Genomic DNA, 24,801 nt, shown 5'->3' with positions numbered 1-24,801 from the left:
GACAATAAAAATTTTAACTACTAGTCCTTGGGTGGAGATTCCATTTTTGTTTCAAATCCAAAACTCCAGCAGCCTGCATTATCCATGGGAGTAAGCAGCAACCTAGCAGTGAATTTCTGAGTTTGTACAGGATTCTATTTTAGAGTTAGTGGTGACTGAAATACCATGAGACCTGTATTTCATGTCTCAAAAAAAGGGTAATATTTGAGTGCTTGGGACTTCAAAAGTATTTACCCCGCACTTTTGAAAATCTAAGCAAAATCCTTTCTCTCCCTTAAACTAATCACTAACATTTTCCTAGCAATAGTTGTTCTATATGAAGTTAGACTGAAGGGTCAACATATGGCTTAGATTGGAACTCTTGCTGTGAAATTATCCATGCAGTCCACAACCAGCACCTCCATAACAATAACAGAAGTGAGCGGAGTAGTGGTTAAAGTGATCAGATGTTCAAAAACAAACTCTGCAGTTTTCAGTATTCATCAGTTTTCAGATTTTGACCTGCTCTAGGTCTGCACTCCAAAATGGCACAAAGTGATTTGCTTTGTGGCCCAAATGCTCCCAGTCCTAAGCATTGAACATCAAAGAAAGCTTGCTGCTTGAGTGGATCTCTTCCAGCCTGCATGGCTCTCTGCTCTTCTTCCCCAACTTTTGCTTTTTTCATTAGATTAGCAGCTTTGAACAAGAAACTATGGCACTATCTGAAGCTCCAAGGATCCATTTATCAATGTTTGTAAGATCTTATCCACCTTCATACTTGCTTTCTGGCTATCTCTATAAACACCGTATCAGGGAACGACTTCTTGATAGTGAACTTGTCCATGTTTCTAGTTGTGGAGTCAGTTATTCTCACTTAATGTTGACAGCGGTACAAATAACATTACTAGAAGTAGTGGTACAAGACATAGCTTTTTCATATCATGCAGCTCAAATGACTGACCAAAAGGCCTTATCAGTAGCTTGGTTTTCCTTTCAGGTGTGGAGCAAAGTTTTCACACTGCATGTGAGGCACCGGACGACTTCAAAGACTGAGAAACACAAAAAGGCTTAGGAAGCTTCTTGCATCCCGCTATTCCTCCTGCAGATTTCTAACCAGTCTCAACCAGCTGCCTACAACCAATCTGGGCTCATGAAGCCCCAATTCCCTGCAGGTCCTCTGGCAGTACACAAGAAGGGAATGGTCTCCAACAATGCAGGAGTAAAGGGAACTTTTAACTCAATGTTAAGCCTCTTAAAAAATGAGCTGAGGTTCCTCTGAGATTTTATTAAATCTGCCAGCCTGTGAAATACTGCCCAGTGGATCAAAGACACAATGCACCCTTTCTTAGCTTGTGTTGAGCTCTTCATGGATCTCCAAAGGGCAGTAGGGCTGTAATGTCTCGTTAGGTCAGTCATTAAAAACAAGGAACCCAAAAATTCACCAGAGACCAAGAGTCAGGATGGGACTCCGCCATCCCTTCAGGAGCACGACGTCTGACCCTTTTAATTCATCTTCACTCCCTTCTCCCTCCAGTACACTGAGAACTACTCACTGTTGCTGATGTATAAAACCCTGCCACGACAACTACTAAAAAGGGCAGCTCCATGCTGGCATTGATCCTGCCTTCATCTCACTGCATTCATTGTCTAAGAGAACAGAGGCAGGATTAGAAGGGGGTTTAGAGTGCAACCAGGCAGTAAGATTAATAACTGCTCTTAGCTTCATTCATGATCAATTGAGTGTGTGTGAATCTGCAGAGGACCTTCTCCAAACAATCAGTAGGGATGGTAGTGGCAGTCGTGGAACCAGAAATCCAGCAAAGCAAATTTCAGTTACACAGCATTTCTTGTAGGGAAAAATTAAACGTTTTGCTATCTCTTGATTGGCAAATACTGCTCTGCTTGCATAGATCTGCTAGTACTTACCCCCAAATCTGTTACGCACCCTATCTTACTCTGTAGAAAGTCCACTGACTCCAGCGGGCACACAGGCAAGCCTTTTATGAAGGAAAGTTTGCTATCAGGCATGCTTTCAGTTGCACACTTGAAATGTGTCAGCTACTTTTTAAACAAATCAAACACCCTGAAGCCTACAGGATAATATGTTTTACCAGATTTATCCCAACTTTATCTCCCACAAGTAAATGTAGATAAATCACATGGTCTGGCTCCTGTTTCCTGGAGGGGTTAGCACTTCCTTTTAGAATATATGCATATATATATTCGTATATTTGCATGTGCATATATGAATACAAGGTGTAGCATACACAGAGGTCACAGAGGTGACCATCAAATGGGTTTCCTATTGACCAGCACGTTAGTAAGACCTGACTGGTCAAAATTCAGTAGTTGCTAGTGTAAAAGTGAAAAATGCAGTCGCATGTGAATGAAAATCGGCCATGTTTTACATTCATCACCTAATTCTGTTAACATCACAAACCAAAGTATTTTTGTAGCACTTTGACTGGTTGCTTGCAAAGACATGCAGTACAAGGAGTGACCCCAGTGGGCATGTGCATGCAAGGCTTTCAGGACACCACTCTGATGGCAGCAAAACCATGTGGGAAAGGCACATGCTGGGTTTTCATTTCAGAGTATAGAACATCAGATAATGTTAATTTCCAGAGATGCCCCTATTTTGCATTTATACATCACTTTTTATTCTAGTTGGCCACCGGTGACACTACTACACAACAGCTTAGGAAAAAGGTGAAAAATAAGTTTCCCTTTATAATGGTCAGCAATACCTCGCAGGCATGTCTGTGCAGCCTTGGAATGCCTGGAGCCAGGCTTCAAAAACGTGGAGCCCTCCAGGCGTTTTGCTAGGCCTGACAAAGGACAGGGGAGAGGGCATGTGGTTGCTTTGCCCTTACCACACTCCCTAACACGTCCTGTAATGTATCCTGCAGGACCAAAATTCTTACTTCAAATAATGGAGCGTTACCTGAATAGTCATCCCACAGTCTGTGCACAGCAGCTGGCTGTATTCCCAAGCATAGAGAAATTGGCCATCCCTATTTAATTGAAACAGCAGAAGAATTTATGGAAGCAAAATTGAATTCCCCTAACTGATAATTGAAAGATTAACTTCTGGAGGGAATGCTTTGAGATTTTTAATGACCACACACGATCAGGAACTTTGTTTAGTCTCTCATCTATCCATGTAGTACTGATTAAAACAGTGCTGATGGTAGAAAAAAGGAGAAAAGGAAAAAAAGAACATACAGGCCTTTGCCATCTGAAATACGGTGTAAAGAGGTCACTGCAGCAGCCCCACAAAATCTGGCTGCCCGAGGAATTTCTTATTGGTTAGCAATTCATACTGGCATCAGTGAGAAAGAGTCCAGGAAAAACAGAGCTGCTCCAGCGTGTTTTAAAACAAAACAAAACAAAAAAATCCCACAAAACCCCCACAGGCTCTTGTTTTCATTAAGCCAAGTGCCACCGGCTTCTGCAGACCTCAACCAAGATCGTTAATGGTCAAACTTGGACTACCTTTATGGGACCACCATCTGAGACTCATATTCATTCTTCAGAGTAATTTTAAATTCTGTTTCCAATTCATGCTAACCTCTTACCTCCCTAAAAGCATTCATGAAAAATACACACTAGCGTTAAAGTAAGGCTATAGCCCTTCATGTCCAACGTGATATACTGGGGCAGGGGACGGGTGAAACACAAAATGGGCAGTGCAGTGAGGCACTGCTTCTACAGGTTCCTCTGCCCAATCTAGAGGCCCAAGGTAACTTCAAAGTGTTGCTTTTTCATGACAGGCCTATATGACTCAAATGGATTATTTTGAATTAGACCTTGTTAAATGCTGCCTCTTTGGCAGTTTTAGCCAAGAACTGACCATGGAAATATCCTTTTTTGCTGATGTGAAAGGACTTTGCTTTAGGATTGAGGCACACTAGCCAGAGCAATAATAAGGAGAATATGGAGCAAGCAGCAAACATCAGTCTTCAAGGCTGTCATACTAACATTAAATTCACTAAAAAAAACAAATGAGAGAGACAGATGGTAAGATATCTAAGAATGCTGATACTTCTGAGAAGGGGAGGAAGACATGGGTCATTTGTAAAAATAGCAGAAACTCTGTCTGTAACTTCAGCAACATTCAATGTCTGTATTTAAAAGGGTCCTCCGAGGCTGCAGCTTTCACGCACATACCCTGGCTTTCACAGGGAGCATGGGAAAATAAGCTTATTGTGTCGGAAGGCCTTGAAAGGGAAAGGAGGCTTGCAGCAGGACGGGAGGAGGGGAAGAGCTAGAGCCCAGCTTGAAAACGCATGGAGAGAAATCGAAAACAAACACGTACCTACCCCCAACATGCACACGCGCACACATGCAAGCTGTAAACTCTGACTGAACTCCGGAATCGGAGACCGAGCTGGTTTGGGAGCTCACTCTTCTTCCTTTACTTTTTTTTTTAATTTAATTTTTTTTAAAGTTTGTTGTTTTGTTTTCAATTACCTCCTCCTTTATAAGGAGGAAAAGAAAATCAGCAAAGTTTTGTGTGTGTGTGTGTGCATGTGCGTGCACGTGTGCGTGCGTGTGCGTCTCCCAGGCAGCTCAGGAAGAGCGAGTTGTCAAAAGCCCAGCCCAGCATCTGGCTTTCTTGTTCCTGGTGAGGATTTTATAAATATTTGGGAGGTTGCATGGGGCGGGGGGGGGGGGGCTGCAGGAGGGAGGCTAGATAACTTTTGGGCCCACACAGCACATAAGTTTTGAAAGCCTGCTTTTCATTAGCATTGCCTAGCAACCAACTCATCTGCTGCAAATCTCATCACGCCCCAGCAAAGCATCCACGGCATGCTAATCTTTTCATTTAATAGAAAAGCTGCTGTAATCTTTCTTCCTTTTCCTTTCTAAAAGAGCAGACAATAACAATAATAACAATGATAAAAAAAGAATCTAGCCCTGCTCCTCCCGCTGCCCTGCGCTCCCCCCCCAGTGCTCTCGTTGATCCAACACTTTGCCGAGTTCCCATGGATGACCCACATGTGTGTGTTCTGGCTGATAAGTCTCAGCTGCAAAGGCAAGCTTGAGTCGGTTTTTGCTTTTTGTGTTGTGTGTGCTGGAAAGGGAGGGAAGCAAGGGGGAGGATTTTTCTGGCTGGGTGCTAAGAGAGGAAGGAGGCAGGCAGAGCTACAGCGCTCAGAGTCCGAATGGCTTAAATGAAATCTCTGGCTTCAGATACTGTAACTGAAGCCTCCCCAGCAGACAGGAGAGAACTGGTTTGTTCTGGTGTGTGCGCATGCATGCGTGTGCATGCTTCTGTGTGCGTGCACAAGTCTGAGCTCTCGCTATATCTGCAGGAGAAGAGCGAGTCTTGCTTTGTCGCTGATGAATTCCATGTCCAGCCAGCTGCAAAACGAGCCATGCTCTGGAATCTCCCTGGGCTTTGCCTGTCCTTTCACTCTGAAAATATCACGCCTAAGGGTAGGGGAAGTGGTTTGGACAAAATAAGACTTGACCTGAGCATCTGCCCAGGACTGAAACCAAACGTCTGTCTCCCCGAATTTTTGGCTTTTGATAAAGCTCAGATAATTTCTCTTGCCACCTGCCCATCTTCAAGCATGTCTGCGCTTTACGGTTCCACATGGAAACACTAATCTATCATGAAACAGGCCATGCATGCAGCTTCTGAGCTGGTGAGAAGCAGGAACCTGAAAACCTGCAGAAAAACACATTTTCAGATATCCAGCCCCATTTTTACAGATGCAGATCCCAATGAACAATGTCTGCGCTACCTTGCCCTTCGCTCTTTCCTCAGTCTCCTTCCGCTCTTTCTAGTCTCCATATTTCTCCTACCTTTTTCATACTCTCAAGTGCTCCTGAGGATGTCTTATCCTCCCCACTTCAAAAGAAGTTGACTCCTCCAAAGTGCAATCCTGGGGGCCGTTTCACATTCTGCTTAACACCCTATCCTACTTCCTGCTCCTTGAACCTGTGAACCTTGAACATAATACACCTCACTCCTACCCACACGTGATGATTGAGAGCAGACTCCTTTACAAAGATGTTTCCTTTTCCCCTCTCCATAATGCTGGAAGCATTCCCATTAGCGAGGTGCTGTAAAGATGACTGCAAGATCACAAGGCCCTAAAGCAAAGATTAAGTCATTCTGGACAATAATGTTGTTATCATACCTAAGGAAATTACAATGGAGCCATTGTGTAACAGATCAGGTAGAGATACTATGAATTTCTTAAGAAATCCAGATTAAAACTGGAGCAATATGATACCTGGGAAGCAGTAAATGTTATGTAAAGTTGGAAAGGATACCGAGATTGTGGAAGATGTTTCAATGTCACACTGCTTTGCATTCTTAAGCAATAATCATGGTGAACAATTCACTTTCAGGCCTACTCCTACAAAGTCCTAATGGATAGCCCCAATAACAAAACTTTTGACAGCCCAGCTGAAAGAATGGCTGTAGGGCCAGGGAAAAGGACTTCGAGGAAGTTCAACCAATCTCAGCTACATCCTCTGGCAACCACTTCAAAAGGTTTCATGGAGCAGAGTGCCCACAAGCAGATGAAATGAGACCCTTCATGCACCATTTACTGCACTCGACAGGGAAGAATTGCCAGGTTTTGAAAAACACATCCACCTCCTCTCTCTTGTAAAAAACTTCAGTGCTACCAGCTTCAGCAGTCTGTGCTGCAAATACTTTCAGAGTCATCAATCAGGTGAAAACCCTTTTCCCTATGCACACACTGGGCTTGAAACCATTATGGGCTGGCTCTGCTCCCATAGCCAGCTGGAGACAGAGGTGCTTCAAATGCATTCTACGGGAAAGGAAATACAAACCCCACCTTTGCTGGTTTTTAATTAAAAAAAAATCTCAAGCCTCATTGGTTCTCAGGAAAACATAGAGTTGGCTCATGTTTAAAGTGATATTGTGGAAAGAAAATTAGTATTTTAACAAATTCCCTTCCCTATGTTACTAAGAGCTCTAACAAAAGGGCTGTTCACTGTAAAAATAAGACTTTCTGGTCACTGGAAGGCAGGTATTTTGGACTCAAAAGAAGACTGAATTCAGCTATGAATTGCCTCCTCTTGCTAGGAACTTGCACCTATCCTTTCACAGACCTGCATTTCTTTGAAATCAATTCTAGTCAATGCCAGGGACAGTCATCTCTGTTAGGCTGGATAAGAAGTAACAGATAGCAAGCAATTGCACCAGATGGCAGAGAGCAGCAAGTGAGGAATTGAATGCCACTTACCCACATGGCAGATTATTTGCTGTGAACTACCATCACTGTAGAGATAGAAAAGGATATATTCTTGTGAGTGGAAAATAAACTGGAATGGAGACAAGATTCCTTGGTTGGTGTGCAAACTGTGAGTAACATTATTTTTCTGTAGTGTCCCAGTGAACAGAAATTAAATATGTGACAAGTCTCAGTCCTCTGCAGTCCTTGCTCAACTTACATGCAAGTTTCAAATACCCCAGCCTTCTCATTAGCAAAATGAGCTGAGAAGCCAAAAACTGAATGAACATCCCCCAGGCCCTCAGAGGATGGGAAAGGGTTTAAAGGTTGTAAAACATACTATTTTTCACTTTTGTCAACATAAAGGTAAGGAAACAACTGCAAGATCCTCTTGTTAACACTGAATTCAAGTCTACGGATATACGTTCTTCATAGCGTCTACTGGAGAAAAAATTCTTAATCAAAGAGCAGCAGCAAATTATCTGTAATGATCCATGCTTGGGAAAGGCTCAGGGCTGAGCAAACAATAGATCCTTATATGCATCAACCTTCTTTTTTTTTTTTTTTTTTTTAGCAAGTTGTAACAACTTCCCTGTAAGATATTCTTGTTTGATAGTAGTCATGTTCTTACAGTATTAGTAAAATGACAGCTCCCAAAGAACAGCGCATAGAAGACATTATTGGACAAGGCTGAGAAATACCAGTTTTCACGGTGTTCTGCAGTTCAAAGAGAGGAAAGTTTGTCACATTGGCAGAATATTAGCTGAGGGAAAGAAAATGTGTGAAGGCAGTTAAATAAGGTTACACAGGTGCTGCTACTTCAGACTGTGGAAAAAAAATAAATTATAATACATGTGAAAGAAAATAATCTCTCTAACGTTTGAGTCTTCTTACTGCAGGGATAAAACCACAAGCCTGCTTTAGGAGTGCTGCCCTCCTTTAACCAGCCAAACATCACACTGACATTCTTTAGCGACTTGTGGTTTGGAGAGACAGCCATATGCAAAACTGAGGTCTGCGTACTTCTTAGAACTAGAAACTATTTGTGTATGTTCTGGTAAACTTTGAGATGCAATCAAGCCAAAGAAAATTTTACATGCTAATAGATCTCCATCTCATGATAAATTTTATAGTCTCCTAAGACGATTTTATCATTTCAGGCCACTCCTTACCCCTCACAAATCAAGAGATAGTTTCCAGTTTTAGGGGAAAGATGAGAAGGGTTTAAATGCTGCCAATACCAAAACAGAGCATTTCAGAATAGCTGGAGATTGAAGCAAGTTCTGTGATTGCTAGAAATAGGTCAAACTCAAATTACATACAAGAGTACTCCAAAAGTTTAAAGAAACTTAGGGAAAGAAACAAATGTAGTTATTACCAAAGTAAAAAGATGCCCTTAGCATGAACTCATTTGTACTAAAGAAGTAGATACAATTTTACCAAAGGGATCTTTAAATTTTAAATTGTTCTTCGGATAGAATTCTTGCCTTATAGTTCACCAAAAATCCCCCTTGCTCTGGATTGAACTACTGAACTGCTTTTTTTCAGAGGATTCATAAATGAGATGTCAATGTTTCCGCAGAATGGGCCCATCAGTGAAAAGACATCAGGATTTGGACTTGTTGCCGTACATGGCATTTTTTGCAAAATTTACTGAGTTCCAGTTGTATTAGATGGAAAATCCTACAGCCAAAATACCAGGTTTTGGTTTAGTGTTGTCAAACACTTATTAATTTAAATGTCAAATTGCATTACTCCCCAACATTCCATCACAGAAAAATGCTGGTATTTTTAGGGTTCGGATAGCTTTAGATCTAAGACATATACTTTTAACTCCTTGCACAAATAGGAACCACACCGTTCTTTCTAAAGGCAAGAGGGGAATGAAGCAAGTATCTTGTCAGCCAATTGCTACATAACAGTGAAATAGCGAGATTCAAAAACCTCAGCGTACATTTAAGGTCTGCAGATGAGTCCCTTTAAGCTATATCTCCCTACATGGATCTCCTTCTTATCTCACCCCCCGTCTTAAACCTCATTGCGGCTGTCACTCCCACACTATTCTACTTCAACAGTTTCCCAGCCGATCACTGTTGTGGTTCTACTCCTCGCTGCTTCCCATTCGTGTTCCTTCAAGATGCCCAGAGGAGTACTGTGAACAGGGGCATACAGTTTAACTTCCCATTCCCTAGTACTGCCTTCCAGTGACCCAACAGTTCCTAAAGGCTAGAAAAAGAAATTTCAAAAGAAAATGGACTCGACCTTGTGCTGGAGTGTGCTTAGAGTATCACTATCTGCGTTTTCACGTGAAAATAAAAATCCTTCCTCTTTTTTTCTCCTAACATCCCATTCAACCATCAATAATGTGCAATCTGTACTCAAAAATGGAGGCTGCAGAGCTTCTTAAAAAGAGAAGAATTGCTTTCAGTCATTTGTAAAAAAATCACTTTTTGCCTCAGCGCAAACTTTTTGAAGAAACTTTCCATCAAAACCATCCAGAAACAAGTCCCTTACATAAGCATTTTTGGCTCAAATGCTATGGTAAATTATAATTAGATGAAAACAAGATTTTATAATGGAAGGTATAAGACAACTGCAACAATCATGGTGTGACTAGCTCTGCCTGTCTATCAACAATAAGGTGACAGCAATTCCAAATGCCTGAATGACCAAACACATCCAAAAGAACCTCAAACTCCTTAACAGATCACTTAGGACACATCGATATGCCCAGATGCTCCCTGCTCCCTGGTTAACAGGGGCAATTCCATGCCTGTATCTGCACTGGTCTTAACCTGTGGACTTCCTTTGGAGGTCACTGCCTGGGCTTTCATGTGTCTACAATGCCTTTGTTATTAATGCTTTCTGGTATTGCAGGCGTAGTGATACGTGCTTCCGTGCTTACGAACACAGCCATCCACTACCTCCTTATCACCCTCCTTTTGCCAGGGATTACTCAATAGATGGAGAAAACATAGCAAACCGCCCCCCCCCCCCCCCCGCCCCAGGATTGCCTGATCAAAGCTTTCTCATTCTGTTCTGCCTTCAAATTAGTTTAGTGTTGCTAAAAAATAAAAAGCCCTAAGAATGCTGGGATCAGGAGCTCTCTAACTACAAAACACACAACGGATGAGCAGCAGCACAAGCTTGCCCACTGTCTGCCAGTGCGTGGCCACTGAATCAGGCAGAGGAAGGCTAAGAGACAGGAACTGTGTATAGGCTCTGAGCGTTCAGTCTGGGATTTCTCTGCTGACACCAACAAAGCTTCCAGGACTGACTGTGGTCTTTCCCTAGTTAAACACAAGGAGGACCACTGACTCGTATCAGAAAGACTAAAGATGAGAAGTTCTAGGTCCCATCCTGGATGTGTACACTGCTCTGCAGTCCTGTATGTCAACATGGAGTGAGGATCCCTTATGGAGAAGCAATCAAGGCAATCAACAGCTCTCTACTGGGAAGGGAAAGAAACAGGCTACAGCAAAAAGAGCTCTAACCCCTGCTCTTGCTACAGACTTCTTCTGAAAGGCAAATGCCTTCAAACTGTTAGTAACTGTTAGAGACAAAGTAGGCCCAATCTTACAGAGCAAAAGGCCTAATGTCAGTCTGCAGACTTGTACTATCCCACTGAAATCGAACACTTCATGATGTTAAACAGTCTATACAGCAATTAACTTAGGACACTCTTTAAAGTGGTTTTAAGAATGTATACTGCTTCATCTTTATGAAAGGTCCTAGCTGCATGGAGAATTGCATTTGTAAGTCAACTATGAAACACAGGCCACCAAATTCAGAAACTGTCCTGCAAACAGCACCAGCCACCGCTCCCCTATGTAATAGGAAAGCTTAGAGGAACTGATGAACAATTATCTAAAGATGCAGTTCAATGGCACCTTCAACCAGTCTCAGCTGAGTGGCCTAAAAAAATCCCCTAGGATTGTTTTGCAGCCAGTTTAAGCCAGTTCATGCAACTATTCAGGTCAGGAAAGTGCTGGTGCCAGTGCAAGAGAAGGAGAGGGGAACACACAGCTGGGAGCTGAATGAGTAGGAACACGGCAGACTGAGCAGTTTAAACTGCTACGGAGCTGAACCCTGGGGAAGTGCAGAAAGAAACTATTTGATCCACTTTTCAATTGCTACTGAATGTAGCCCATGAGGTCCTACATGTTTGCTCCTTAAGGCTAAAGTGCTTTTTCAGATATTTATAAAAGATCTTCCCTGGCTACAAGAGAGGCAACTAGATCCTGCCCCACTTACTTCCACTGAAGGCAGTGCAAATAAAACAGGCTGCTTTTGGTCAGCAATGGCAAACAAAGCAAAACCCAACAAAGAGTGAAACTGAAAAGTAGCTGTGCAAAGGTATTCCAGAGTTAGAATTATAGACAATAAACTACCCTGAAGAGAAATGGCAAGTGGAGTCCCTTTGGATTTTGAACTGAAACCTGCTCTCTTGAATATTCTGCACTAACTGGGAAATGGAAATGATTTACAGTAGACAAATCTCCTGATGTGTGACTGATTGAATATTGGCACAGTAGTGGATAGAAGTTGATGCTCCTTGACTTGTAAATTAAATCAACTTCGAATTCTTTAGTAAGGGATAAAGTGTGAATAAGCTGGTTGAAGGGAACCTAGCCTGTGTGCAAGTTAGGGGATGGGCAGATGCTCACTCTGCAAACAGCTGTCCTAGTCTGAGATATTGCTGCCCTCCAGCTGCCTCTAACTCTGCCACCCTGCTCAGGGCTGCTGTCTCTCCAGCAGTCGGCAGAGCTGCCAGTGTGAGTGCTCCCTCGTATAATTCAGGCAGGATTTGTCACATCAGTTTAAACGAGTGGTTTGAACTAATGCACCTTTACCCTCCACCCCGAAACATGTTGGGGGGCGTACGCACAAACCCCGTCCATGGCTGAGCAGTTGGAGGTGGCCGACAAAGGACCGTGGTAAGTAACTGGGCTTAGTGATGCCTTCCAGCTGGGTTCGTGGGAAGGGGGTTGTCCATAGGTTTTGACTTCATTCTTGTTTACGTAGGAAAATTACATTGCTTTAAGTAAATGTACAGTTTATATCCAATTTACTTAAACTATTGCAAACCCTTGTGTAAGCGCTTACTGAAATGTAGCTTAAACAGATGAGGAACATGGGTGTGGCGCCAGTTTCAGTAAATCTGTTAAACTGATTTAAATTAAACTGGCGGGATTTCCGTGTGTTAACAAATCCTTTGCAACTCCATGAGGGCAAATTCTCCCATTATGTCCATACCCACGCAGGAGTAAACATGTATGCAGTACGACTAAATCACTTCAGAATTTGGCTCTGCACTAAGCCCAAACCAAGTTTCAAATTGTAACCGATCCCAAGCACCAAATCACAGCAAACCTGGTATTCCTTTACTATTACTCCAGGGCAAACACACTACCTGAAGCGCGAGGAATATGAAGCTTTCCATCCTCATGATCCCTGTACCTATTTTCCTCAGGCTCAGGCTTTGTAAAGAAATGTGAAAGAACTGTGGTCTCCCAGTACTTCAAAGGGTAGAGGTCTTGTAAATCTCAATATCCTGCCCACCCCAAAGAATAGAGCAGAGCTGGCCTTAGGTATGGGGAGGAGAAAGGAAGTGCTTGTAGGCCTGAATACAACCAGCACATACAGTAGGTCTAATTCTTGTCCTATCAGCCTTGACGCAATGTGTCCTTTTCCTTCACCTACTTTAGATAAACAGGAAAGGAAAAGAAAAAAAATCAGTGCTGGAAAAAATACAAGCCAGTTTGAAAGAAAACGTTATTGTGTTCTAATGGTGATTTGAAACAATAGTGAGTACAGTATGTCATATGAAAAACAGGGCTATTGCTATGATAGCCAATCATACAAAAACTAGAAAAAAAAGAGGCTTTTAAAAAAATTGTACTACAATAAGAATAGCTAGTGATTCAGAGCATTAATTCTCTGCAAACAGCTTATGAGTAACAAAGTCTGCGAAGTGGTAATATTCTTACACCCATTTTTCTGACAAGGAAGGTGCTTTACACGTAGGTAGAGTGGTTTGCTGTGGTTTGCAAACAATCCCTCAGTGTACCTAAGCCACTGCCTAGCAAAGCTGTGAATTGTACTACACTACTTTCCTCTAACCATTAAACCATTCCAAGAAGTATTCTTTCATTAATGCCTTCGTACACAAAAACAGGTGAAAACTGGTTACACAGTAGGAGTAATCTGTTTTGGCACTCAGTACTACTTCCAGAAGCCAAGTCAACTTTCTGGTGTGAATGTGGGAGAGTTAATACCACTGAAAGGGCTCATTCTACAGCTGAAGACTATAAAACATACCCTTTCACAACGATCTTTGTACCTCTGGTGCAGAAATCCCTAATGAAAATAGACATAGATTATGACAGCAGACCCTCTCACTTGATAAATTTTGTATTTATGAATTTTGTTTATAAATACATTGGACACAGTAAGGCAAATCATTAACGAAGGGAATAGCTTCATATAAATCAGCGCAACTCAGTGATGTGCTGAGAAAATTTGATTGAATCAGTTTAATCTTTTATTGGTGGGCTTTTATCATTTGTCGCATGGACATGAGGGGATCTGAAGATGCATTTATCTGTTTAGTTAATTTAACAGATCTCTTTTACACCATGCAGTATGATGCACTGTCACAAATAATTAGCAGAAATATGGAAATTGGTATCTTCCAAACATTTTGCAGATGCTAACTAATTATCCCACACATTTTCACAAAGTGGTTCAATATTATTAACTACTAGCTGAAAGTGTTTACCCATGTTATCCATTGTGACTCAAGAAGTCCAGAGCTGAGCGAACATTAGAACTAAGGAGCTCCTTGTTTCCACCAACATCCTCTACCCATTAGACTGTGCTGCTTATTCTCATTCTAAAGGAGTTAACTGTGATTAAGAATATGTGACTATTTTTATCTGAGTTACCCATTAGAATCCACTCTATTCCGTGAACTCTATGGAATGGGCTTCCATTCCAATTCTTAGAGAATATCTTCATATTGCAAAAGAAAAAAAAAACATGTATTAAAATTGCCGTTAAATGAGTCTCTAGAAGTGTTATGGATAGACTGGACCATACTGACAATAGTCTCCTTTGACCCTATTCTAGTTCTTCTACAGAAAGGACTGTAACACATTATTACAGCAAAGAGAAGAAAGATGCTCTGGGAGACATCTTGCAGGATGCAGAGCTGCTGATGCAGAGTATGCCCTGGTCAGGTGATGTGGTCTCAGTTCTCCACTCATGCAGTCCCTCCACTCCCAGTGCTGCTGTACCTGCCCCGAGCACGGTCTGCCACTGCCTGGGGTTGTTTGTCCACCCATCTGTTCAAAAGTCAAGAGTCAATCAACACTTTCACCTTCCTCATGCTCCACAGACAGTAGGACTTTTGCTGGACTTCTTGGCTTTCTCTATATAGCAGGGTATGATAGTTGAATTTCTCTACTTGCTGCCTCCTGCTGACATTTTTCTCTTGTACCTCTCACCCTGCTCCTGCTTTCTTTCCTTTCTTTCCTTAAACCCAGTTGACAGCACTGCTTTTCTGGGCTGTGCCCTTTGGCTGCAGGGGTAGTGAACCCTGTTCCCAAGAGGAAGCCTCATGCCCTAAAATGCAGGTCAAGTAAGTTAGCACTCCTGTGAGCTAAGTATTCTCTTTATAAAATATTTTAAAAAGATAACTTGTTCACCAAAGAACAAAAGACCAGAAAGGTTTATAACTCCTAACAGAAACCATCTGCTTGAACATAAAGCTGGGAATGTATTGGTATTTTCAATTCAGGCTCAGGAGCGCCAGGAGCAAAAATACCAGCCTGCAGGCTGTTGCTCAGACTTATCTTTCTGGTAATGAAACAGTTTTTGCAAGAGAAGTGTTATCACATCATTAAAAAAAATACTTCCAGAAAATCCCAGCATACTCCTTTATGAAGCTGAACATTTCCCTCTCACACACCAGAGTAAAAGGACAGGCTGCAAGTCCACATGAAATATTGCTTGCTATTATAAATCAATCAGAGAGAAGTGAAAAGCTGATTCTGTAGTTGTTCTTTATTAATAATGTTAAACTAAAGTTATATCTTAAAATATCCACCACTGATTTTCTAAAAAAAAATCCCCACCAAACCCCAAACCTGTGAATTTTGACCATTATGGGAATTTTTGCTTCTCCTCTCTTGAAAATAAGATGACCCATGGCCCATTTTTCAAGCCAGATTTCAGTCCTCTCCAGCCAGCTGTCAGGAAACCACAGAAGGTGCTTGAAAGAGCACAAGAAATGGCTGGTTCTAATGTGAAGGGAAAAAAAAAAAGTTGAGGAACAAGGCAGCTACTTGTGGCAGAATGTTATTTTTTCTTCAGTCTCTGCCTGCATATTTTCACAACATGTGTACTCTGTTACCCCGTCACTTCCCTCTCTTCCTTGGGTAAATATCTCTGCTTTGGAATAAAAGAAGGCCCAGGGGTGCTACTTGTAAGGACTGCACTTGCCTTGATATGTTGTTTTTGAACTGAACACATACAATGGACACATTTCAAACTTGGACCTTTGCCATCATAGATGTTGCTTTTAGTTTAACCTTCTCAGATGATGGGGTGAGGCTGGAGGTAAGGAAGAGGCTGGGAGTGGGGTCATACACTCTATCTTTTACCAGATGTGGGATCTCGTGGGAGCCAGGTGTGATAGCCCACACAAACCCCTCTAAGCACACAACGTAATGGAGAGAGAGGGGGATGCAAACTGACCCTCTCCAAGTGCCGGGTGTTTGCAAAATCAAATACAAACCCCAGGAAGAAACGGATGACTAGGCCATACATTTGCCATCAGGCTGCTTAGATAAAAAAAAGGTGGCGTGATTAATACTTTATTTTTTTAAAGAAATAATTTGTTTACAAGTTATTTGTGAGGAAGAGAATCAATTCAAAGGAGATTTTTCCCCATCTTCTCCCTGTAAACTGCATGCCCTGTTAAATGCACTGTGTTTCATGTACACAATTTAACCTGCCATTTGCAGCACAACAGATGGACTGGACTAGATTAGACATCTGTTCTGTAGAAGAATTAGATACAGAATGGGGACCTAGGAAATTCTGGATTAAACTGGCTCAGATACTAACCCCACTCAAATACTAACCCAGTTAAGGACACTGGGCAAGATACACTTTTCAACGTCGTTCTCATGCAGCAAATGGCAATGCAGCAACAGGTAGGGGAAGGACAAAAGTTGGCAACGGGCTCGCCCTGTGAAGTTATATGCCAGGCTACTTCCAAGTGGCATGTGAATGCAGCCTGAACCCCTGAAAGCTGCCATGTGTACTAAGCAACTCGGAGCTGGGAAGAGCTGCCAGTGGGGCTGAGGGTAGTGCTCAAACAAAATGAATGTGGGAACAACATGAAGTATTGAGCAGTTCCTGAAAGGTGCTAGGAAGGTCAGGAAGAGTTGTGAATTCTCTGCACTACACAGTGCTCAGTCCAGCTCTGCAAAGTATTTTTGAACATGTATTTTACATGCATGTGCTCGCTTAAATTGATAATATCTCCAACCTCATTTGATCTCAAACCTGGCAACAGATCACCTGAAGAGTCATGCTTAAATGCTTGGTCCTTACTACCCATTTCGTCCTCCCTAATCTCTCCGATTATCCTAATCTGATCCCTTCTTCCTCTTCCAAAAATAATACAGCCACTAAGGTCTTAACTTCCCCATCATTATACTGTAATTTCTTTCCTGGAATGTCTCCTTTTTATTCATTCTTTCCTCCTTGATCTCCCTTATGTCCTTCGCTAACCCTACACATCTTTTCCCTCCCTACTTATTCACTTACCATGAGGATATGATATCCTATCCTCAGCTCTACAGCTCTGAGGAGTAACCAAGCACTTGCACAAAGCACAGATAAATTACAAACCTTATGGCTGCACACACCGGTACCCTTCCCTTTCTCCTGGAAAATCCCATCCAAAGGACCATTTCTCCCTCAAAACCAGGAAGTAATTTGCCAGCATGCAATAGAAAAGATTGGGCAGATGATATTTAATTATCTATTTACTTCTTATGGGTGTGCTTCCATAACCTAAGTATTAGATAGCTGTAACTTTGATAACCACTAAAGCTCCCTGAAAACTACGTTGGCACACTGTGATTCTCATGCCACACATGTGATATTCCCTTTCCCAACAGTGCACCTCATCTAGAGCACAGGCAGTGATAGACAGTTGAGGGAGAAGGTGCTGTTAGAGAAATGCTATAAATGGGCATATACTGGAGCAACCACTAGCACGTGTTACGTGTACAGAGATTGAGCCAGTCCCTTGGATAGTCCTGAGACAAGAGGAATCAAAATCATCTTTATCATTAGCTTTTTGCATTGTAGAGGGATTTAGCAGACATATTCTAAATCTAGGTTTTGTGTATCAAAACAGAAGTAAAAATAGAAAACTCTGTCACTGTTCAGTTGTTTGAGAAATCAATGTTTTTCTTGCTGTTCTCCCAGAAAAGATACAATAATGAAAATAGCCTGTAATTTGGAACCTATCAAGCTCTAGGGCATTTTACAGCCCAGAACCCTGAAAGTCCAAAATAGCTCCATACTATATGGACTATGGTCCATACATGGACCATATTTTCCAGAAGTTGTGAATTTATTTATACACACACACCTATCTGTGCAAATTCTAAGAGATGTTAGGAATACAATAAACTTAAAGTTCCACAGCTCCTTTACTAACCAACTGAACTAACTACATTATTTAAGTAGGTTTTTATCCACTACTAAGATGCAAACAGTTCTGGAATAAAACACAGCAGTACTTTGTAGGAGCCAAGCGGTGTTATGCAGCAGCAAAAACCATATAAAGAAAGCTAATAACATTACAGGAGGAAGTTAATGAACATCAGATACAATTTGGCATGGAAGGGCTAACAGGGTTTTCACCTATAGTATATGCGCTATGTTCCCAGTGCTACAGGAGCCAGCTCTGTGCTGTGACAAATGGCTTCTTTTCTTGGTCTAGTGCAGGCAAAGTCCTGTCCCGCTGGGTACTGTCAGGAAAAGAAGAGTTACTATGAAAAGGTGCAGAAAGCCACCCAGAGCTTGGGCAATTCAAGCAGTACCCCTGGCACAGCTGGCATCCTCCAGCACACGCTGGACAGCTTATCAGGTGAAGTGACAGCAGGACCAAGGCTCCATTTCAGACACTGCTGCCACTCAGCCCAGAAAATGGGTAGCAGTCCTCACCAGGCTAACTCTGCAGTAGAAGACTTAACCTAAGAGGATAGGTAAGAAATAAAAAGGTGTCAGACCTGCCAAATCACAAAACCTTGTAACATGATACTAGCAATGGTATGTGTGCAAGAAAACAGAGTAACACCACAGACAACTAAAAAAAGGTGTTGCCATGACCTGGTAACTTCAGATAAAATGATATGAGCCCTGCTGCTGCATGCCCCATGAAGAAAAAGAGGACTCATATGCAGCTCTTCACTAGCTCCCTTGTCTCTTTTACAGTGTCTCAGTTTTGACTTGAATAACATCACCCTGTGAAGTATAACTCCAGAGTCATCTAATGAACCTCTGAAATCCACTGCTGCTTACAAGGGGGCCAAGATTTCAAGACATAAGTGGTAAAATAATTCCCAGTAGGTCTCCTACAAACATCTTAATGTGTCTGTACTGAGCAGTATTTTCACACCGTTCCCTTCCTCTCTCCTTTGACTGGATAAAGAGCTAGGAGGAAAAAAAAAAGTACCTATGAATACCAATGTGCAGGGAACCTTCATAAATTCACTTCCCGTCAGTCCAACAAATGAGCCCCCCCTGGGAGGCCGTGAGAGAGCGCCTTCTCACAACAGCCTGATTATGAAGTCAGTTCTCTCATGAAATACTCTAACCTCGCAGGGACAAGTATCGTAATAATATGAAAGTATCATAATGGCTTGAGCACTGTAAATTACTTTTGTTACTTGGGATGTGTGGGGCATATTTCTGGCAGGCTGGTTCCCAGTGATGCTGTTTGCATCTCTGTATCACTTGAGAATTACTCTGAGCCTGAAAGATTCATGTGCTGTACAAATTTAATTTCAGAATAGAAGTGTGATTCTCCAGACATCAGATTTCAGGCACTCACTGCATCCATCATAATTTTAGCAAGCTGCTTTATCACTGCCCTATTCTCCTCAGAAACATAATGCATGCTACCTGTTACAGTCCTCCCCAGTATTTCCAAAATTTTCTAAAAATAAGCTGCTCATTGATTTTTTTATTTCAGGGACTGCCATAAGTCTACAGTACTTCACTACTGATGACATTTCTGTCAAATTCCAGATTTGCCTTTCACAGTTCTCTGTCTTGGACCTTTTCCATTTTTGCAGTTTTCAGATTCACCCACATTTTGCAGCTATCCGTGTGTGAAGGCATCCTACATAATAATCTGAGGAGGTACCTCCTGCTCCTGTTTTATTTCTTTCCAGTCTCCCTAGGGTTTCTGGGGCAGCACTTTTGCATGTCAGTACACAAAGCTAACCTCACATTTATCCCTTTCCTAACCCTAAAAAAGAAACTGTCCTTAAAACCATGTTTCATTTCAGCTGTATCCTTAAAACCCCAAACTCTGTGAAACTAGAATGAACTAGTGTAAATCAAACAGTGCTCTTACCACTTAGACCCACCCTGCAACCCTTTCCAATCAGGGAATCTAAAATTACCATATTTACAGCATCTGCAGCAGAGCCAAGTACAAAACAAGATGAATAGCTGTGACGCACAAGGCAGAGTGTGGAAGTATGCAGCTGGGCCTGCAAACAATATAGGCACTCGGCGCTGAAGTCCATCTAATGCTTTTCACAGACCGGAGTGACTAAAAGGGGAAGGGAGGGAGGGAGGAGAAGAGAAATTCCAGGAAGATGAGTGAAAACACAGCAGAAATCCCAGGCTGCTTCACTAATGGGTAATTGAAATGACTCACAAAAGGTCTAGTAGGGAATTCAATTAATTAGGGACGTGACTGCGCGGAGGGGAGGAGGGAAAGAAAAGAATGCTGGCAGTACAAGAAAATCACTCCTCTCCATTCACTTAAAAACGGGCCTGGAAGAAAACCTCAAGGGAAGAAAAAGCCAAGTTTTTCAAGGCAGGGCCTCTAGCCCCTTCTTATGCACAGAAAAAGGCCACAGTCGAATCACCCTGGCTTCATGGGAGGAGAAAAGGACAAATAAGCACACCCCTATCACCTCCCCTCCTCTTCCTAGACTTCTAATGAAAAGGAAAGAAAAGAATAAAATTTGATATATAAACTACATCACCATTAAGGCAACTGGTAACAAGAAACTATGAGGACAAGACAGGAATGATGCAGGATAGATAAATACAATGCTCCTAATAGCATCCCCCTCTTTGTAACACTGCTGATTATTCCATGTGACAATGAAAGGAGGGCGATAGGCAGCAGCAGGAAGATGAATAAATGAAAAAAATGTGGGGACAGATGAAGGAAAAAATGTAATGCAAGAAAGGGAGAGCAGCAGGAATGGGGACACTCAGGACAACTGGAATTGACAGGAGCAGGGAGAAAAAAATGGAGAAGGAGTAGATGGGAGAAGGTGAAGGGAAATGGGGAAGGGCATGGATGAGAGAAATGGGAGGGAGAAAACCTGAAAAGGAGGAGAAGAGCAGATGCGGGAAGGGTCAGGGAAAGAACGAGAAGTTTCACAATCAGTCAGCAGTTAGGACTTGCTGTGATGGGTACACAGGAACAGCGGTGTTGATTCAGCAACCATCTATTGACAAATACGGCTTCTGACCAAGCCTCAGAGACTAAATTTACACTAGTGCTAGTTTAGAAATCTCGAAGAATGTGCAACCTAAACTTGCAGGCCCACAACTGGTCATTCCTGGTAGTGGAACAGCAGGGAGAGATACAATGACCAAGGGCAAGTGCTCACTCATGGGATGGAAGTGGGATCTGCAACCTTTCAGGATAAAGTTACCGTAGCTTGAAACCTAGCTCTTGCTAATTCTGACTCGGAGCTGTTATTGCCAGGCTGGCTGTTCAATTGCTTTACACAAAGAAACTCATGGTCATTGTTTACCTTAGTGAATCATGAAGAGATCTAACAAAAGTACTTCTTAGGCCCTATCGGGTTCAGCACTGAATGCCCTCTGAAGGCTTAGATATGCTCTCACGCTCAAGGATCAAGATACTATCACTGTGAAAGGTTGGCAAAGTTTGCAATATGCTGCATGTTTGGGCAATTAGCTGAGTATTTCTGTTCCTGGGGCTGTCAATCTGACATCTTAGCAAGAAAACACATAAATCAAACTGTGCCTCTGCCAGTGAACTGACCATTAATGTCAGCTCCACTGTCAAATGACTTTCAGAAGAGCAAAAGTTTTTTTATAAGCTTTATATTTACTGTAATAGAGCAAAGAAGATATGACACTGCCCAAGAAAACAATTCTTAGGTCATCGAGACATACTGCACTAGAAGGAAAAATACACTATTTCGGTAACAAGAACGAGTATGACACAAATATTTTTATACTAGTGTAAATACACTAGTGCCTAGACACAGAGATTGCACTACTGTAACTACATCTAGGCTTTCACAATGTTTTAAGTTAGATTAATGCAAAAAATGAGTATACTGAAAAACCCAGCTGATTCTGAGTCAACCTTCCAACATGACACTAAGGAGCGCTATGCTGCTGCAGGAATAATCTTTCAGAAGAGGTATAAAGTTGACATCCAAATTCCTATGGGCTGGTTTAAGAAAATAGCCCCTAGAAATTTTGCAAAGACACTGTTGTTGGCGCTCTGGACGAATGTAAATGTATTCTAGTTTCAACCAGCTGGGCTGGTAGTTTCTACGGAAAAGGACTACAAACTGTGGGCATTCAGTGCCTAGGTACCTATGCAACAATGCAATTGTCGTACAAGAATTACAATACAGCTATAAAATGTCAGTTAAGTCAGGCGGCCCCAATAGCAAATTCAAGCTGGGCAGCGAAAGCACCAGTTGACACAGTACTTTATTTGGCTTCAAAGTTCCATTCTTTTCAAATTCTTTCTCTAACATGTCTAATGAAACAGACAGTGCAATGTGCTCAGAAGGTCATCAGTTTCTAACCGGAGCGCCTCCAAAATTTAACAGGGCCTTGATTCCATTGCCAATATAATTTTGTCCTTTTTACTGGGTCTTCATCAAGTTATGCTCATGAGAACTGCAGGCTAGGTCAACATGTACCTCGAGGCTATCTGGATTCTGTTAAGCCAGGCTCACACTTTTTGTCCAGACCCTCCTCTCCCCCTCTTACAAAACACTCAACAGAAAATAAAAAAAATCCCCTCTCTTCTACGAAATTAAAATAATTAAAAGAAATTCCTTTTATCTCTCTAATTAAGTACCATCCTGTATTTAGTCAGTTGACAGCACCAAAGAATGATTTTTCTGTATTCCACAATTTCATCCCTCCTCCCTGGATCTATTCAAAGCATCTTGTACATATTTAATCACTCCTAGCCAGGCCTGGCTAATGAAATGCAGGGCCTTGCCCTGCCCTGACCTTGCTATTTCTATTTTGGCTCAGCACATCCTCTGCTAGTTGGTTAAAAAAAAAAAAAGAAAAAGTTGTTTCTGTCTCTTGGACTTAAAGGTCCTGTTACTGGCAGGGGGTATGGTCAAGGACACTGCTGGAAACAGAATGACTGACTGTGAACACTGCTTTGTAAGACTACTGCAAGTCCAAAAAGGACCACATCAACTTAAGTGCAAAGTTCTTCCCCCTTTTCTCTTTGGCTGGCAAAGGCTGGTGGGCACTGTTCATCTACTGGGAATGGCTTATGGCTAGATTATTCTGTAAGAAAAATGGACTGCTCAAACTGTTTGCAGCACTCTTTCATAAAGCACTGGTATTCGTTCCATGGTTTTGGGCACTTACTGCAACTAAATATGTTGGTTTTCCCCATCTGCCCTTCCTATTTGCCAATACAGCAATTTAAAAATATATTTTCCCTTTCTGAGAGCTCGTAAAGAAGTGTGATCCCATTTATGACCACTTAGGAAATGCTGGATGTTGGGTTAGCCCTTTTGTCACATGATATTGGTTGCAGGAATTTATCAACATACCAATCAGAAGTCAGAAATGTTTCCAGAGTACAACAGGACAACATTTACATGGTGATTCATGTGGTCTTTTTAAGCTGAGTTTGTTTTCAAATGTTTTGTGATTTTGTTGGCCGTGAGTTTTGGTGTTCAGTTTGACATACTGAGTTGCTGGATGAACCATAAACCATATTTGAAGTCAGCAAGGGCAAGGGCCATCTTTTTATTCTTTGTGTGTACACAGTGCCTTACATTGTGGAGCTCTGGATGCTGAATAGGGGTCACAGATGCTATCGCAAAACAACCAGTAACAGCACAAGGATCTTTAGGTACTCAGACTGTCAGAAAAATCAGGCTGAGTGGCTCAATTCACCATTGTTCCTCCAATTATCTCTCAATGGAGGCACGCCAGAGAAAATGGTGCTGAATAAGACGAAGATGCCTTTAGCTAGCTGCCTAAAACTAACGTCCTACATCCCATGGAGCACTGTGAGCCTCAAAAGCTGTCTAAGGACCAGGGACATAGGTCATATTTCTAACGGCCAGAATCAGTTTAACAGGTCCTTATTAGCTCTTCTGCATGCGCTGGAACTGACACAAAAAGAGCTAGATTAGCATTTACAAGTCCAGCCTTTTCTCAGCTCAACTAAAACAAACAGGTTCAAGTTGCAACATTCTGTTGAATAGAAGCAGTAGGACATTAGAAATTGCTTGAAGGAAGAAATGTTAAAATCATGTTTGCAATCACTAAAGTCAAACAATACAGTTGTGTCATTTGCCTCAATACTGTTTATCGGATTCTTTTTTAGTCTGGTTTTCTACAAAGACAACACTTACGCAATCGCATTCTGTAGCCCAATGTATAACTTTTTCAACCAAGTCTGACAAAGGATAGGGGTTCTCAAACATATGTGAGGTTACAGAAATTCAGTGAAAAGAGATGACCAAGTAGAGGAGAGACCGCTTGTAATTGTCCCTGTTGGCTTACTAACTTACCCATTATTAGATTCCATGAAATGCACAAAGAGGATTTCTAAGTACACTAACTGCAGGAAAAACTTGTAGATACAGTCAATCAACCACAAGGTACAGATCTGTACCAAGCCACATTTTATTAGTTTACTACACTCACAGGTTTGTCAGAGCTTCAGAAAAAACCCTGAAGTTGTCTGTTTCATAGGAAAAAGTGGAAACATACAGCTTTTGTTGGGATTGTGCTACCAGTCTTTCCACCACTGCAACACCTGCAGCTGAGGGTACGCTATCCTGAAACAAATAGCTTTACTTCACTGTCCCACATGGTTTGACACTAAAGCCAAATCACTGTAACTGTGAATGGCTAGCAAAAGACATGGTCCCGTGCTGTCCTCCATGTCTCTTTCATCCAGCCTTGCTGATTCCCTTGCACTAGTGCTCCCTTGCTCAGGGAGAAAAAGTGGCAAAAGGCTAACCCACAAGTACAAAGTGAACAGATTTCTGAGCTCCCTTAG

The 24,801-nt window shown here is 41.9% G+C and overlaps 1 protein-coding gene across 20 annotated transcripts in view; it reads right to left on the bottom strand.

The window, feature by feature from the left end:
- Positions 1-24,801, bottom strand: part of RAD51B (RAD51 paralog B) — a 495,227-nt gene that overhangs the window by 122,968 nt on the left and 347,458 nt on the right. For 2 of the 20 annotated variants that reach the window (XM_030031205.1, XM_030031212.2), the window contains exon 11: positions 7,212-7,246. The exons of the other annotated variants lie outside the window; for them this stretch is intronic. In XM_030031205.1, the coding sequence (XP_029887065.1) occupies positions 7,224-7,246 (23 nt within the window). In that variant the 3' untranslated portion in view covers positions 7,212-7,223. The remainder of the gene's footprint in view (positions 1-7,211; positions 7,247-24,801) is intronic. 20 annotated transcript variants of the gene reach the window in all.

The sequence above is a fragment of the Aquila chrysaetos genome, chromosome 2, assembly GCF_900496995.4.
Source record: "Aquila chrysaetos chrysaetos chromosome 2, bAquChr1.4, whole genome shotgun sequence".
In the NCBI taxonomy this organism is placed as follows: Eukaryota; Metazoa; Chordata; class Aves; order Accipitriformes; family Accipitridae; genus Aquila; species Aquila chrysaetos.
The sequence above is the reverse complement of the archived record's forward strand: the minus strand, read 5'-3'. Positions and strand labels throughout refer to the sequence as shown.